General features: G+C 33.1%; 2 protein-coding genes across 2 annotated transcripts; both read right to left on the minus strand.

Annotated features, from left to right (window-relative positions):
* Positions 1 to 1,883: 1,883 nt before the first annotated feature.
* Positions 1,884 to 8,363, minus strand: LOC132742343 (zinc finger protein 724-like). The gene is made up of 4 exons (XM_060730715.1): positions 8,276 to 8,363; positions 4,814 to 5,038; positions 3,570 to 3,710; positions 1,884 to 2,191 (listed from the first exon to the last, which is right to left on the minus strand). The coding sequence occupies exons 1-4, from the start codon at positions 8,361 to 8,363 to the stop codon at positions 1,884 to 1,886; spliced, it is 762 nt and encodes a 253-aa protein (XP_060586698.1).
* Positions 8,364 to 12,995: 4,632 nt separating this feature from the next.
* On the minus strand, positions 12,996 to 18,542 carry LOC132742344 (zinc finger protein 836-like). The gene is made up of 3 exons (XM_060730716.1): positions 17,464 to 18,542; positions 15,399 to 15,505; positions 12,996 to 14,535 (listed from the first exon to the last, which is right to left on the minus strand). Exons 1-3 carry the CDS (start codon positions 17,657 to 17,659, stop codon positions 14,092 to 14,094), a joined length of 747 nt encoding a protein of 248 aa, XP_060586699.1. The 5' UTR covers positions 17,660 to 18,542; the 3' UTR covers positions 12,996 to 14,091.
* Positions 18,543 to 18,546: the final 4 nt, after the last annotated feature.

Genomic DNA, 18,546 nt, shown 5'->3' on the forward strand with positions numbered 1-18,546 from the left:
TGATTTTTAAAATGATGGCTAGGGGAGATAATAATTGCTATGTGAAATGAATCCAATACACTTTTGTGGAGCACTTAAAATTGCAACTTCTTATCAAACATTATAAAGTTTTTTGGTATTTTTTTTTTTTTAATTCAAATTAATATAACACAAACATGACAAGTGAATCCTGTTGATACTCGATATAAAAGCTATCAGTAAGTTTTTAAAAAAAAATAACTAGATTTATAGATGAAACCTGATGTATTTTAAAAGAAAATATCACAATACAATTATTTTTTTTTTTTTGTCGTTTCACATAAAAATCAGAAATAGTCACATTATATAACAAAACTAGTAAAAATACATACATATATATAGCCCTAAAGCAGCTCACTTAAAACTGTAAAAGAGTGATCAAATACTTCAAGCCAAAAGTTTCAAATCACTCAGTGCAACATTGCTGGAGTAATCAATCACTCTGTGCAACCATCAATATTACTGTTAGTATTTGGCTAAAAACCACTCTGTGCAACCATCAATATTACTTTCGAAATCACTCTGTATAACTGTAAATGTTAATGTCAGTCTAAGACTAAAAACAAGAGCTGTCAGAAGGACAGCGCGCTCGACTTTTTTAGTGCTTGCCTATAAAACAAAACTTTGACAGTTAAGGGCACACAAGACTTTAACTAGGAATTTCTAAGTACAAATCAAGAAACATTTTCACAGAGTTATCTTCTCTTGCTTACAGATAGGTCTCATGATGGCACATAAGAACTCCAACTTCCAAAGTAATATCTCAAATGGTTAAGTCAACAAGTGGACAAGAATGAAAATCTTAACTGAGTTTCTAAGTCAAAAAGGGCCATAATTCAAATAAAATCCTTAACAGAATTACCTTCTCCTGCCCATGTTTTGGGACCATGATGGTAAACAAGTATTCCAACTTTCAAATTAATATCTCAAACAGTTCAGTCAAAAAGTGGACTGGTACTAAAAACTTAACCAAGATTCTAAGTCGATAAAAGGCCTTAATTTTTAAAACAAATCCTTGACAGAGTTACCTTCTCTTGCGTACAGATGGGGGTAATGATGTGAAATAGCATTAAAAGTTTCAAAGCAATATCTCAAAGGGTTAAGGCAATTAGTGGATTTTACCCATATTCAATGTATTTTCTAAGTCAAAAAGGGGCATAATTCTGTCAAAAACCTTGACAGAGTTATGTCCTCTTGTCTGTTGATGAAGGTCGTGATGGTAAACAAGTATGGTCAGTTTCAAAGCAATACCTCCAATGGTTTTGAAATAAAGTGAGGTGGTACAAAAAACTTAACCAAGCTCAATACACTTTCTAAGTCAAAAAAGGGCCATAATTCTGTCAAAAACCTTGACAGAGTTATGTACTCTTGTCTGTAGATGGAGGTTATGATGGTGAACAAGTATGGTAAGTTTCAAAGCCATACTTGTAATACTTCTGAAATAAAGTGGGGTGGTACGAAAAACTTAACCAAGGTGTGACGCCAACGCTAACGCCGACGCCGACGCCGACGCCGACGCCGACGCCGGGGCGAGTAGGATAGCTCCCCTTTTCATAGAAAAGTCGAGCTAAAAATCACTCAATTCAACCATGCATGTTATTCAACTGTAGAAATCACTCAATGCAATGTTACTCTCTGTATTTGGCTGGAGAAATCAGTATGCGCAACCATCAATGTTTGCAACCATCAATGCTTATATCAGTCTTTAACCGCAGAAATCACTCTGTGCAGCCATCAAAGTTATTAAAAGTATTTGACTGAAGAGATCACTCTCTCGCAGCAACAGTCAAAGTTAGTGTCATATTTGACTTGAAAAATCACTCTGAGCAACCGTCAAAGTTAGTGTCAGTATTTGACTTGAAAAATCACTCTGAGCAACCGTCAATGTTACTGTCAGTATTAGGCTGTACAACACTATCAGATGTATCCACATTATAATGTGTAATCATATGTCTGCGTAAGTTTCCTTTAAGCTTAAAACCCTTGCCACAAAACTTGCACTCGAAAGGTTTGGCCTCAATGTGGATAACTTTATGTTGCCAGAGTCCTGAGTTGGTTTTGAATCTTTTCCCACATACTGGACACGGATATCTGAATTGTTCAGGGTCGTCATTTCTTTCAAACATACCAATAGTACATGCTAAATTTGAATTTCCTTGGAATATGCCATCATCTGCAAATATCACAAAAACATTTTTTTTAAATAATTATTTAAAGTTGAACTTGACTAAACTATCAAAAATTATATTTATGGAGTTACAAATACCAATACTAATAACACTATAATTTTCGTAAAAATTAATAAAATAAGAGCTATCTGTAATTATGTAACAGTGCACTCGACTTGAAAGTAAGAAAACGGGCAAAACATAAAACATATCAAGTACTTCAAAGTTATGAGACAACCCATGTTCCTATGTAGCGCATGTCCCCCGGCTAATGAACCAAGGCATTTTAAAACAGAAAACAACAATTTTCATTTAGCTTCAACATAATTTATAATACACATCAGTAAAATCTCAAATCAATATTCAGAATATCTTTATTATGTACATATAGTAAATATTCAGTTTACATTTCTGGGAAACAATACTTAATGCCTAACGATAAAATTGATTATCAATGATTTTAAAAGTTCATTGTTTACCCTACTGAAACTGAAAGTAACTGGCCTTTGCCACCAGTAAAGTGCCTGGCCAGTCTGCATGACCAGGTTCTATACTGTTGGTTGATTAACTGTATAATTTTCATCTTGATATACCCAGAATTGATAAAGGACAATTCAAAACATGAAAGCTGAACAAGTCTATTTCTGAATATCAGCAGGATAAGCATACATGTGAACTCTCCCACTTTTAGCGGGAGACTCCCACTTTCTGCAGCCATATTTTCAAAGATTTTTCTTAAAATAAGGGGTATTTTCACAAATCTCCCTATTTTTGATCCTTTGTTTATTGCAATTGCTAAAATCTCCCTCTTTTTGACGAAAAATCTCCCACTTCAACATCAAAAAAAGTCATGTATGGATTAGGGATCATAGGATAAATCATAATTTGTATCAATAACTTCTCAATCTCCATGTTATATATTAATAAGGCACTTGTTGCACAATATTAAAACAGCCCTTTTTATCATGAAGCAATATCACTTATAGCAACAGAAAATTAATGCTGACAGGGTGAGACTTTCCAAAATAGCAGCTCATATCATTTCTAATGGCAAGTTACGCCTGGCCATAAATTTCGAAAGATTTCCTTCCCAAGTCCAGCTTTTTCCTCAGAATTTACAAACATACAGCCATGACTAAACTTCTTTCAACAGAAAAACTTTGACAGTAGACCCTGTATCATTTTTGATTATCATGCTAGATTGTGTTTTTTTTTAAGTTCTTTAAATAATTCACCATTTTCCTCAGCAATGCAAATTTGGGTTTATCTTTTTCATCTGCAAATACATTTGCAGTCTTCCAATACCTGATCCCTAGTCATAATGCCTGACCATATGTTTAGTTAAGTTTCCTTTCAGACTAAAACTTTTTCCACAGAATTTACAAATATGCTGTTTCACACTGGAGTGGGTAAACTTGTGCTGCCATAGTCCAGTACTTGATCTAAACCGCTTCCCACATATTTTACAATCATACCGAAACATTGCTGGGTCTCGATCGAGACTGGACACGAGATATTCATCACCTGAGAAATATAAAAGTATGAAATTCAGAGTTTAAAGTATTTTGAGTAGTTCCCTAACAAAAATTCTAAATGGCGGTTTTGAGACAATGCCTTTTAAAAGCTAAATACTCTATTGTAAGTTGTTTCTTGTCTATCGGACAGGGACAGGGGGTGGGGTGGGGGTGTAGCTGCTCTATGTAAAAATTATACACTCTCTATAAAGTTAACTTTTTCAACAGGATCTTAGCACCTTTTCAAGAAAATCTTCAGACAGATTGATGACCTAACTTATTATTGCATGTATTCCAATTATGATAAATTAAATAAATAAACAAAAATGTATATGTACACTGTTAGTTTCCTTTTTCATTAAATATCTATATAGGTCTAAGGACCTCTACAATTACAAACTTTAATTTCATAGATGATGTAACCTTCATCATTAATTTCAAAACATCAGAGAACCAATCATGTCACTGATTTTATCTTAAAAGTATTCATAAAAATATTTTTGTCAGTAAAACAGGGCTATTCTCAGTGCGACTCGGATAATGTAAGAATGAGTAAAGAGAAAGATTTCATTACTTAATATGATAAATTATGAGTTTTGGATCAGTGTTAAGCCAACAATGACACTGACCTTGAGACAAGTATCATTAAGTTGAGCTAATAAGCCAAAAGTAACAGTATTATTGAATTTTTTTTTCAAATTCATATTTAATTCCATATTTAATTACATTTTCACACTTTAAAACCATACAACTTTATTCTTTTCAAGATTTAATACTTCATTTTCATGAATCAATGACTGGTTCTCATAAACTATTTATAAATGATAGAAGTCACCCATCAATAAAACATTTATTTTCACATTTTTTTTCTCCTTCTTTTGCCTTTTTCACATCACAAATCCATTGGAAAAAAAACAGCCACTATCCTCCAGGAGCTATGTTAATTAAATTACCATTTTCATACTATTTCCACATGTAAAATATTTACACATCGGAAAATTCGAAATATTCGTAAATCGTTTCCGTTGTCTCTACAAAATTACAACAATATCAGAGTGTCATTCCATTTTTAATCTTCTAAATCAATCACTCATTGTTTATAGAACAAATTACTTGTTGACACGGGAGATAAATGTGTTATCATATGTTTAGTTAGATTTCCTTTTAAATTAAAGCACTTCCCGCATGTTTTACACTCGTACGGTTTCTGGCCAGTGTGTACGACTTTATGCTGCCAAAGACCTTTGTAGTTCTTAAACTGTTTGCCACAAACTTGACATGTGTGCTTAGGGTTTGCCATTCCACCATAAGTTGTAAGTAAAGACTGAAATTCGTCATCTGAAACAAGCAGAAATAATATTTTTTTTAATACTATTAAACACACATACAGTCTAACCTGTCTAAAGTGGTCAGCAAGGAGACGGAACTAAAATGGTGGCTATTGACATATGGCCATTAAATACAGGTTGGCATGTATTACACATATATATATACAACATATAAATTGATAAAATACCACTATAAACTATCTATTGATATATTTATTTTCATACTTCATGATATACATATATATATTTGTACAAATATGTTTGATACAATAGTAAATGTATAAGTTAATAAATTAGTACATAAATCAAATATCTGTTTGTAAAAAACAAGTTTTAATAAAGTAAGTTATTTTCCTTGAATTGACATTGCTCGAGAGTTATTTTCCTTGAATTGACATTGCTCGAGAGTTATTTTCCTTGAATTGACATTGCTCGAGAGTTATTTTCCTTGAATTGACATTGCTCGAGAGAGTTATTTTCCTTGAATTGAAATTGCTCGAGAGTACGGAGTACAAGATTATATAAGAATTTCTTGTTACATGGTTTAAAAAGACTAGACTTAAGACTTCATCATAGCATGTAAGATTAAAGGCATATTATTAATATATGAGCCAACCATGCTTTGAATTTTCAATTACCCATGTACATTGTTGAAATCAGATACAATAATACCAGAATAATTAAGTCAGCAGTACAATCTTATCTATGGAGATTATTCATCATAAAGTGGTTGAGAAAATAAGAATAAAAGATTCCGTAATAAAATAATACACATTTAAAAATGAATAAAAATCCACCATTAATATTATTTAATCAGACAGATAACAATTCCTTTAGTCTGGTACTCTCATTACATGTATTTAAAATACATGTAATATATACATATCACGAGCTAAATTACAAATCAAGAATAAATCAACAATCATACAGAAGTCAGAGTTGAATGTCACTTAGAAAAAAAAACATTCTTTTATATAGTGGGTTTTAAGTCTCACTGACAAAAACAGTAATGGTCTGTAGAGGTTGAAGCCCTCAGGGGCCCCTCATGCATTTCTTTTTCTACTTAACACTTGCAATAAATATTATTTAGAAAATATAAATTAGATTAATTCTACCACCACTGAATCTTGCTAAGAAATCTTCATGATAATTCAACGATAATTTTCATCATTTTTATACAAGATTCTTTTACAAGGACATCCTTGACCCTAGCCCTGCTAAATTTCTTAAATTGACTTGTCCAGCTTTAATTTTCAGAATTGTTCATTATCTATTTTGGGGATATTAAAATGAAACTTGAAAAATTATAAGTTTGGTCAACCAATTTAAGAGAGCCTGAACTGGTCTATACTGGTGGCAAAGGCCAATATACCATTGCAATCAAAGCATATAGTATTATGCTGAGTGTAAACATTAGTCACTGACATACCTTTGAATTTGTCATCATAAAAAGCACACAAGTTTTTACCACAGTTTAATATAAAGCACAGATGATTTTTACCACATTTTTCAATTTAAAAATTTATGTAAATAAAACTAAAGATTTAAAATACTTAGGTTAACACACCATGAACTTTTGTAGGACATTGGAAAAAGAAAGATATTGTTTATAACTTTCATGAATGAAGAGAAATTAACCTCTTTCACCATTCAAACAATAACATGACAGTTATGAAATCATGAAATTTCACTCAATCGTAACGTACTGTATTATACTGTTTTCTTAGGAGTTTTCTTAATTGGGAGTTTTCTTAACACCATGTCCACAAAAGTACAATTTTTTTTGACAATTGTAGGACCATGTAGGCAATCTCTAGAAGCTATAATGCACAGCCATATGTTTCTTTAAGTTTCCTTTCAGGTTGAATGATTTCCCGCACATTTCGCACGAGAACGGCTTTTCACCAGTGTGTATGACCATGTGCTGTTTCAGATTCCCGGCTTGACTAAATATCTTGCCACATACTGTACATGTATGGGAACCATCCGATGGAAACTTCTCCATTGGCCTGACTGAAATTTCTGCAAGAAAGAAAGAAAAGAAATAATAGCGCCATGTTGTTTTCACTTTTTTGCCAAAGATTCTAAATCTATCTTTACTATAACATGCATCAAGAAAGCTTGTAAACACATATGTTTTAAAATATGTTTGTTACACAAGCATATTCTTCATTTTTGTTTGTATTTTAACCACTTATATAATACGTGTTATCCACACACATGTATCTTAGCGTTATATTCACTTAGAATGTTACTTGTTACCTCATGTTCAATTGTGTGATACATTTCAGGGATCACCCGTTTGATAATCCAGAAAGAAGACGGCTAGATGGTCGTAGAAACAGAGACCATATTCCAACCGATAGGAATGCATTACAAAGGGGCACTCTTGGTGTTAGATTTGAAAAGGCGCGATGTAATATGTCTAAAATGATGGCTACCGATAGAATGGTAATTAGGGTGATTGACATGCATTACTTAAGTACAACTCACAGCAACATAGTTTTGGTAAAATTCAAACCAGATCTAATAAAAATACAAGTAAATTGGACAGCAGTGTAAATGGTTAACTGTCTACCAAATGATACGGAAACAGGTGAAGTACCTGGTTCTAACAATGCAGTGATGTAAGGCGAATGATTACTGCTTTGCTTTCTTTGTTAAGTAATACATTGGAGAATTCTTCTGGCATGTTAGCATATTTTCAATGATAAATAAATAAAGATAAGACAAATGTTTCTACTTTTATTGAACGTGTATAGAACAATCACTAAAAGTTTGGAATTGCCTTGATTTTTCAGATATAAAACAAAAAATAATAGTAACAAACACTGATATTGCGTAAAAACAACATTCTCAAACATCATCAATAACAAGAGACATGAATTATCACAAAATGGTCACAAAACCAGGTTTTCAGAACGAAATATCAGAGGCCTTGAAAATAATAAAACATACAAAAAAACTTTAGACCGCTAATTTTATGAAAATATTTGTTGAATACTCCTTAAAATACAGTACTAGTAATCTATTCTTAACATAAACAAAAATAACAGAGTAATCTTGCTTTTATATACAATTAAATAAGCATTTCAAACGATCAAGTTTGACACAAAACTGCTAGCAGATGGACGACGAAAATGAGCATAACATTATGCATTATATTACATATATTATCGAATATTTCTATCCAATACGTAAACACATGACATATATCATTATGCAAACACAATATTCAGTTTTTTACTTAGCTCTACAGGTCCTCTGAGGCCGGCAAAGACCTGAGCGAAAAACATAACTTTTCCAACACCCTGTACATCTATGGTTTCTTTCATGGTTATGTTTCACGGAAATATTATTTGACAGCTGATATCTGTAACAAAGTTCCTCATTATAGCTATCACAAGAGAACCTTCTAGGACCCAGGGGATGTACTTCGTTTACATGTCTCTTCAAGGCATGATTGGTAGCAAAGCTGGATTTGCAGTCACTGTGCTGACATGCAAACATTCTTGGCTATATGCTTGTCGCATCTAAAACATAATGAAATTAAATACATAAATTATATAGATACAGGGAAACACTACAATCAAAACGAAAAACGACACGTTTTTATTTGTGACTCTTGAGCGAAGTTTGAGGTGAGTTTACAATTCAGGTCTGAATACATCATGTTTGCACCCATTTATGTCGAATCATTTAATCATAATTTAATCATAATAATTTAACTTTAGAAATAAACTTTTTTATAATATCGGTTAAGTACGACAATATATCACGTCACTATCATTCTTACAATCACTTATCTGTAGTTCATGCGCCGATTTCATTAAGACCTTTTTATTATGTTTAAAACAACATTTCCAATTTATCATTAGTTCTTTTAATTTTTCTAAGAAAAACAGTAAAAAAATAATTACCTATGCTGTGAATATTCATTTTTCTCTCTGAAAACCTGTCCACAGCAATGGTATGGGCCTTTCCCTATGTGCCCTCTTTCGTGGCGTCTAAGGTCTTGCCTCCTCTTAAAGTTTTTTCCGCATACATTACAAAGATTCATTGCAGAACTGAAATTAAACATACACCATAAATTATGACATTCTGTTTTTAGTATTTGTATAAAACATTATCCAAAAGAACACTATTGAAAACTGACTGATATTTATGACATCCACCAAGTACAAAAATGCGGCGTACGTTATCACTGATAATTTATGTGCCTTACGTTATCATTTCCGGAAAATTCCCCGATATTAATATTTAGAGTGGTTATTCTAGCCAGAATGGGCATGAATGCTTAGATGATGACATATTACAACTTTTAAAAGTCAGTGGTTCCAGTAAATTTACATATATGTGGAAGAAACAGTGAAATTGAGAGAAAAAGCCGTACATTATCACGATCAAACCGGTGGAAAATTCTCTCGCTTCAAATCTGGTGACGCGCATTTATGATGAAGTACAGGACAAAACATCATGAAATAAAATCCTGTGTGCGCAGAAAATTGTGGAGAAGGTTGTTATATAGACTTTTACACTAGAACATTACGAATTTCAGAGATAAAAAGGAAAAACTTACTTTTCAGCAGCTGCATCCACCATCTTGTTTATGGTAACGAACGGCGTGATTCTCCCCCGTGGGTACTTATAGCCAAAAACTTTCACACATTCCTTACATTTAAAATGACGTTTTAGCCTAGATTTGTTCCTAAAACTCTTCTTGCAAAACTCACAATGGTAACCTCCCTTCAGATGATCAAAATCTGTGTTTGAATCTGTGTTTGAATCTGTGTTTGAATCTGAAATAATGAAAAGAACCAATGTCATAACATAGTTGACGTCTTTCACAGATCATGCTGTATCGTAATTGTGTTTTTCATTTGGAAAAGATCTTGCTAGCAAACACTGGACAAACAAAAACCTTTCCTTTAGACGGTATGCTCAACCATTCTAAGTGCTTGACAGTAAGAAAAGGGGCATTACTCTGTAACAAGGTAACTCAGTCACGCGACTGATGCCCATCACATTAGATTACCACAAAGAACAAATGTGTGATTGTTCAACTCATTCCCTTAAGTAGTTTTGGAGATATCAACTAGCAAGCAAAAAGTGTGATGATAATGCTGGGGCAAGTACAATAGCTCACCCTATTTCTTTGAATAGTCAAGCTAAAAATAAAAAGAACTATTATCGCAAACAATACAACTCACTAACTGCTACAAATTTTAATTCATCATAGCATTTTATATATCAATGAATGTATATTGACTTATTTTTAATACCTTATACCATCTATTTTCAAATCTAGGTTAGGTCAAGGCATCTCCATGCAAGCAGTATTGTATTTCATATTCAACACAAATAGCAAAACTCTCTTAACAAACAGCATTATAAAACTTGCTGATAAATAAATACAACTATTTCTTGGCAAATATTTTAAAATTGTTAAATGTTAACATGAAGTAATAGTAAACAAACAAGAGGGCCATGATGGCCCTGAAATCACTCACCTGAAGTAATATTGTAATCTATAAACAAGAGGGCCCAGAGGGCCCTGGATCCCTCACCTGAGAAATAGAAAGGTCAAAGTCCCCAGAAGCACAATTTGAAAACATTAAACGGACAGCTTAATCTGAACAATTTTTGTACACTGTCACTGTGGAATTTTTTTTTAGAATTATTTCAAAATTGAACCAGTGGTTAAAATGTTGTTTAGATAAGCATGTTTCATGCCAAATATCGAAACTCTACCCTCTTGAACAAACTTGAAAGATGTTTCATGCCAAATATCTAAGCTCTAGCTCTTTTGGATTTTCTCATGAAGATTTTTTTTAGTTTTTAATATACAGTAAAGTTCCGCTATTAAGACCACTTGTGGGTCTAGCAAAAGGTGGTCTTATTATCGAGTCGGTCTCTTTATTGAGACCCTAGATTATAGCACACCAGTAAGGCACATATACCTTCAATATCAGTGGTTAATACATAGGAATGATAGGCAGACATGTTTGTCACTGTTTTAACCCTTTCCCCCATGAGCATATCGTGAAAATGGCCGTTTTCACTGAAAAGCCTCCTGTTACAAGTTCAAACTGCTATGAAACTATGAAAAATGCTTCAATACTAATCAAACTTGGCACAAATGTTGACTGGACCATTGCCTTTGTAACGACATGCTCAGTCTTAAAATTCCTGTTACCATGGCAACGAGGGGACATCTCAAAATTGCCAAAAATCACTATTTTGCCTCGATTTTTTCCATCAAAATTTATTTCAAAGTGCTGCAACTTCTCAAGGGATTGAGATAGAGTCAAAGGCTTTTCAGCGTTGGTTAAACGTTACATTATGATTGACCTGGGGTCATTTTTAGCCTCTCACAAGTCCAAAATTTTCTTGGCGATGAGGGGGACTCCGCCCCCCTTCAACCCCCCCTCCCTAACAGAAGGGGGCACATCCCCCTTCTGGCAACCCCCTGATGTATCTTTTGGATGGGGGCAGCGCCGAAAAAGTGCTCAAATTTTTTAGCAACATTTCTCAAACGAAAACTTATGTTTAAGGCCCAAATAGGACATTTTTTCACTATTTGAGGCCCCAAAAAGGGGGGGGGTCGAAAGTGGGTTGTTTCGCGTATATATGTGGTAAAGGGTTAATAAAAAATGATGAAAAACTTTGGAATCACCTAAAAACTAGTTTTTCCATGTTAACATGTGGTCTTTCACCTAATTTTGGTGAAAAATTGTTGTTTTGTAACATTTATATTTTTTTTAGTTAACCCTTTCCCCCATGAGCATATCGTGAAAAATGGCCGTTTTCACTGAAAAGCCTCCTGTTACAAGTTCAAACTGCTATGAAACTATGAAAAATGCTTCAATACTAATCAAACTTGGCACAAATGTTGACTGGACCATTGCCTTTGTAACGACATGCTCAGTCTTAAAATTCCTGTTACCATGGCAACGAGGGGACATCTCAAAATTGCCAAAAATCACTATTTTGCCTCGATTTTTTCCATCAAAATTTATTTCAAAGTGCTGCAATTTCTCAAGGGATTGAGATAGAGTCAAAGGCTTTTCAGTGTTGGTTAAACATTACATTATGATTGACCTGGGGTCATTTTTAGCCTCTCACAAGTCCAAAATTTTCTTGGCGATGAGGGGGACTCCGCCCCCCTTCAAACCCCCCCCCCCCAACAGAAGGGGGCACATCCCCCTTCTGGCAACCCCCTGATGTATCTTTTGGATGGGGGCGGCGCCGAAAAAGTGCTCAAATTTTTTAGCAACATTTCTCAAACGAAAACTTATGTTTAAGGCCCAAATAGGACATTTTTTCACTATTTGAGGCCCCAAAAAGGGGAGGGGGTCGAAAGTGCGTTGTTTCGCGTATATATGTGGTAAAGGGTTAAACTGTTTTACTGGCAGATAAATGACACATTGTATAAACAACTAATTAAAGCTATTTAATGTATTTTAATTTTACATAAACACCATTAAAACAACATAACTGGTACATCATTTAAAATAGAAAATATACATTATACATGTGAAAGTCAGAAGTCTCTTTTTATCTCATATCAATCCTTTTACATATCACTATACATTTCATGTGAGTCATAGACACATCACCTTACTTATAAAAACTGTCAATTGTTGTTTGTTTAGAGTACCCTAAAGCTTTCACTGAATCCTTTTCGAACAAGTCAACAACATCTGTAAGTCCTTTACTTAAACAGTACATTCTAATGTTTTCAATGGATTGAATTGCTTCAAACAATAACAAATTGCTGTTACTCCAGTTATCTATCAATTTGCACCTGTGCCGATTCAATACATCAAACAGCTCCCTTTGATTTTCCAATAATTTAATCCACATTAAACGAATAATCGATAGCAATTAAATTGTTAGTGTGCAAATTGTCAAAATTGCTATTCGGCAGTCGTAAACCGTTCACAGCTAATGCCGTAAAATATAACGGTCGGTGTTTATCACTCGACACGCGGTCGCATTTACGGGACATTAATCAACAATATTTAACCTGTCGGTTCTTTTGAAAGTGGTCGTAATACGGAATAGCGGACCGGTCGTATAATTGGACCTTCCGACCATTGAAATATGTAGAGAAAAAATTGGTTCTTTCAAAAACTGCCCGTATTATCGGATTGGTCGTATTTTCGGACCGGTCGTTAAGCGGAACTTTACTGTATACAATAATAAGGAAAATCAAAAACCCCTGGGAAGGGCCAATTTTAAACCTACGGAATAAAATTTTGTAGACATCCACTTGAAGATGTTTCATGCCAAATATCTAATCTATATTTGGATTGTCACAAGAAGATTTTTTAAGTTTTTACTATATACATATAAGGAAAATCAATGAACCCTGGGGCTGGGCCTGAATGTGGACCCTAGGACTTTTATTTGAACAAACTTGGTAGACATCCACTAGAAGATGTTTCATGCTTAATATCTAAGCTCTAGCTCTTTAGGTTTTTTAAAAGAAAATATTTTAAGTTTCTTCTTTTGGCTGCCATGGCAATCAAGGTTCTGCATGGGATTAAATTCTTTGAACATTTTTTAAAGATGACTACCAAAGGAACATTCCTGTGAAGTTTGGATGAAATTGGCTTAGCGGTTTCTCAGGAAGTGTTGTTTAGAGTAAAAGTGTACAGACGGACGACGAAAAGCTATCACAAAAGCTCACCATGTCACTTTGTGACAGGTGAGCTAAAAAAGTTCTTTCTTTGAAAGTTATAGCCAATCCAAAAGGCTTAATTCCTTTCAATGTTAAATTTCGAAAAGTGTACTTGTCCATCTTTCAATCTTAACAAAAACCTTTCATAATTATTATTCCGGAAATTCAAAATTTATTACCAACTAACAAGTGAAACAGAAAAGACAATGTTCAGTCAGCACAGGGATGCCAGCTGATCTAGGTCAGCACTTAAGTCACATGGGTAGATTCAGTCTCCACCACAAGGCTAAAGCTCAAACTCATACAGTAATAAAAATAAACTCTCGACTGTCTGAATGTTTTCCAGGGAATTCTATTTGGTTTTCAATGCAATTCTATCACTGTGCTACATAGTGAACTGCCATGTGATGCATCAAATTCCCCTTCACGCCGAAACCCTTTCCACAAATGTGACATTTGAATGGTCGTTCTCCAGTGTGCATAGTCAAATGTCTTTTTAGCCATGACATATTACGAAAATATTTCCCGCAGAATTCACAGCTATGCCCACTTTTCCCTGACGCGCCTCCAACAGTTGTTTGTCCTACACCCAATTCAGTCAGACCTGAAAACACCAAATTAGAATAATTATACAGAATAATTATGGTAAGAATAAATTCATTACACCCTCTCTGGCATTGCCTTTTACAGTGGTGGTTTTTAATATACAGTAAATAAACGAGATTTTTTGTAGTGTTTTGATGAGAAGACTTAAACTTCATTATAATGATTCTGAATTCAAACAATGATTTAACAGATAGTTTGTGTCCTAAAATTTGATACTATATTAGTTTAGTTAAATATATCTAAATTTGTTTTGTTTGTTTGTTTCATTCAACAGTATTTCAGTCATATAGGCAGGTAGTTTCCTAACCATCGTTCCTGGAGAGTTACACCAGTACTAGACTACCTTCCTCCGCGCTAAACTACCTAAAAATAATAACTGAAGAATCCAACATTTTCCAAACAAAATATTCTTTAAACAAGGCAGTGTCTAACCCTTAACTTACTTAATGCTTATTAAACATAATAAAATTCAGTTTGTCGTTTAAACTTTTTTTATTTTCTCAAAATTACACAAAGAAATTTTCTTAAAACAGTTGGAAAGCATTGACAGATAAATGCAATGAAAAAAAGAATAATAACAACAAGTGATGAAACTGTAAAATAACAACTTGATAAGACAACTCAGAACTGAATTCAACAGAAAGGAGATCTTTACTGAGTTATGTGATCCCCACAAAAACTTATTCAAACCCCTATATTCACAAAATTGCTAAATGTGATCATTTATATTTCATCACTATTTTACTCTTGTTTATTGTTGTTGTTTTTTTTTCACTTCCTTTTTCTTTCTCCTTTCCCTGCAGCATCACTTCTACAGTCTTACTCATTGACTCAATATTTCATTGGCATGCACAACAACCATATGCTGTTTCATGTTTCCTTTCGTAGAGAACATTTTCTCACAAATTCTACACTGAAACTGTTTTCCAACACTCAAATGCCTTTCCCGATGCTTGCTTAAATTTCCTTTCAAAGTGAATTTTTTCATACAAAATTCACACTGAAATTGTTTTTCTCCAGAGTGGACGACCAAATGTTGTCGAAGCCCGTGAGAATTTTTGAAAGATTTTCCACACACATTACATTCGTGACTATGATCTTGCGATGAGGAGTGACCTGACTGTAAGTGCAAGTTCCGTTCACCATCATTTTTACTCGACCGCTGATCAGTATGTGAGACATAGTCTGAAAAGACATGATAAAAATTATTCAACATCTCTGAATAAGCTAGAACTAAATAATTTTCTTTTTCTAAATGACGGGGGGAAAGAAACAACAATTAATTGTTTATTCATTTATTTACCCGAAACATGCTGAATTTGTGAAACAGACTCGCCCTGCCTTAAATTTTAATTGTGCAAAATAACCTAAACATGAAAAAAAGCATTGCAACACTTCTCACATCAATCTGGCTAAGAATTGCACAAAAAATCTAATTTTTCAATTCAATTCTGAGCACATATCTTCAGGATTCTTTGCAATTTTTTTTCGATTTTAACTTTTTATTTGATATATGTAAGAATTACAAAATTTCATGTTTTTAAAGCTTTTTGACCCTTAATGATTTAAAAGAATGAATGTTCTATCAATGTAGAACAATTTAATAACCTTACAGAAAATTACAACAATAATTAACAAGAGCTGTCAGTAGAGCTGTTAGTAGGACAGCTTGCTCTACTATTCTCAGTGCTTGATAGTAAGACAAGAGCCTGGATAATGTAATATTTTTTTAAGTACAAAAAGTGCCATAATTCTGTGGAAATCCATGTAAGAGTTCAAATCAATGTTGTAGGGAAGTTCATATTTTCAATTTTTTCAAAGTTCATTGACCTATTCCTGTAGTTTGCAGTCATATGACCATAATAGGAAAGTTTTTGTTCATATGACTGCAATGAGATGGATGTTCTTCAGAAGACCACAATGATATACATTTAGTTTGTTTTTCATTATCCAAAATGAGATAGTTTTTCTTCATAAGACCATCACAAGATAGTTTTTCTTCATAAGACCATCTAGTTTTTCTTCATAAGACCATCACAAGATAGTTTTTCTTCATAAGACCATCACAAGATAGTTTTTCTTCATAAGACCACCACAAGATAGTTTTTCTTCATAAGACCACCACAAGATAGTTTTTCTTCATAAGACCACCACAAGATAGTTTTTTTTCATAACCCATCACAAGATAGTTTTTCTTCATAAGACCACCACAAGATAGTTTTTCTTCACAAGACCACCACAAGTTAGTTTTCTTCATAAGACCACCACAAAATAGTTTTTCTTCATTAAGACCATCTCAAGATGTTTTTTTCTTCATAAGACCACCACAATAACATAGTTTTTCTTCATAAGACCACCACAATAACATAATTTTTTCCTTCATAAGACCAAAATGAGAAAAAATTTCTTCATAAGACCATAATGAGAAAAAATTTCTTCATAAGACCATAATGAGAGAGTTTTTCTTCATAAGACTACAATGAGATGGTTTTTCTTCACTAGACCAAAATAAGATAGTTTTTCATCATAAGAATACAATGAGAAAGATTATCTTCATACAACCACAATAAGATAATTTTTCTACATAAGATTATAATGAAATAGTTTTAATCATAAGACCATAATGAGATAGTTTTTCTTTTAAGTCCACAATGAGATAGTTTTTATCCATCATAAGACCACAATGTGATTGTTTTTCATCCAAGAATACAACAAGAGTTTTTTTTTATAAAACCACAATGAAATTGACAATCAAATAAAATTTCTCAAGCTAAGTCTATTATTTAATATACTTTAAGTCTGTAAGTCCTTATTCTGAATTACTTCACAATTTAAATTTGAGTTATCTTCTCTTGAAAATGACTTAAAAGGGCAAAATTTGCTCACTTTTAGGGGCAGATAAATCAAAATGTAGGAGTAATAATATTGCCATCAATTTCTTACAATAACGATTCTCTATTAATTATGCAAAGTTGAAGAACATTCTCGGCAAGAGTTTAAATTTTCCTTCTTTGTCTTTGTAAAAAAAAAACTGCACCACTGCAGAAACATATAATTTTAAATAAAACCTTTAAATTTGATAATGACAATGTTCCAAATTCAAAATCCATTATAAAATTTGAACCTGTAGGTAAATGGTTAAAAGAGGTCTTTATCCAAATGTGTCACTTGGTGAACTTTCAGATGAGCTTTCTGGTTAAAGCTTTTATTGCACATATCACATTTGAATGGCATTTCTCCAGTGTGTATAAGCAAATGTCTCCTCAATGCAAATGGAGAAGCAAAAACTTTGGCACAGAAACTGCAAACACGATTTTGTCTCACTCGACCTGAATGCATCTCATCTCCTGGAAATTGAAACAATGAAATTCTAATTAGATAAGCTATACAAAAATCAAATGAATGACAAGGTAATATTTTCTGTCTTGTGTAAATCCATAAATTTTGTTTGAAGACATAACACTACTCCTGTCAGATTATTCTTTTATTTTAAATCATTTTACATTTTCCACAACATTATTATACCAATGCATCATCACACTTTCTATTACATCGTAATTCAAATTCATCATCTATTTAAATTTTCAAGCATTATGCCATGGGACATGGTACATTTTATCTCTCAATCGCGGAAAGAAGATCTCTGAAATTGATATCCTGCAATGGTATAAGGATATCTAAAACTACCCTGATTGTGGGTGGCATATTTTTAAATGACTTTGTGCCAAAAGTAACCCTACAGTCTTGTTAACTTGAAGATAAGTAAAGGCAATGTCATACAAATAATAATTATGCAATATATTAATTCAGGCCCTGGTATTTGCATAATAAATTCTGAAAGTAATTGACACTCAACCAACTGAATAATCTCTAAAAAATTCCTTGGTACAAGCATTATATGCTCAAATTTTGTATGAGTTTTGCAATCAATATACATGTTCACATGGTTATCAAAACTCTGCTTAAATTTTCAAAGATGTTCAACTTGTATCATTCCCAATTTTAATTCATTTGACAGCAACACATAGTTGACAGTTTAATGTAGTTGACAGCATTACACAGTTGACATCATGATACAGCTTACAGCATTCATTATACAATTAACAGCATTATGCAATAGACAGCATTATGTAGTTGACAGCATAATGTAGTTGACAGCATTATGTAGTAGACAGCATTATACAGCAACTGTCGACAGCATTATATAGTAACTGTTGACAGCATTG

The sequence above is a fragment of the Ruditapes philippinarum genome, unplaced genomic scaffold (genome assembly GCF_026571515.1).
Source record: "Ruditapes philippinarum isolate M1 unplaced genomic scaffold, ASM2657151v2 ctg734_1_1_1_1, whole genome shotgun sequence".
In the NCBI taxonomy this organism is placed as follows: Eukaryota; Metazoa; Mollusca; class Bivalvia; order Venerida; family Veneridae; genus Ruditapes; species Ruditapes philippinarum.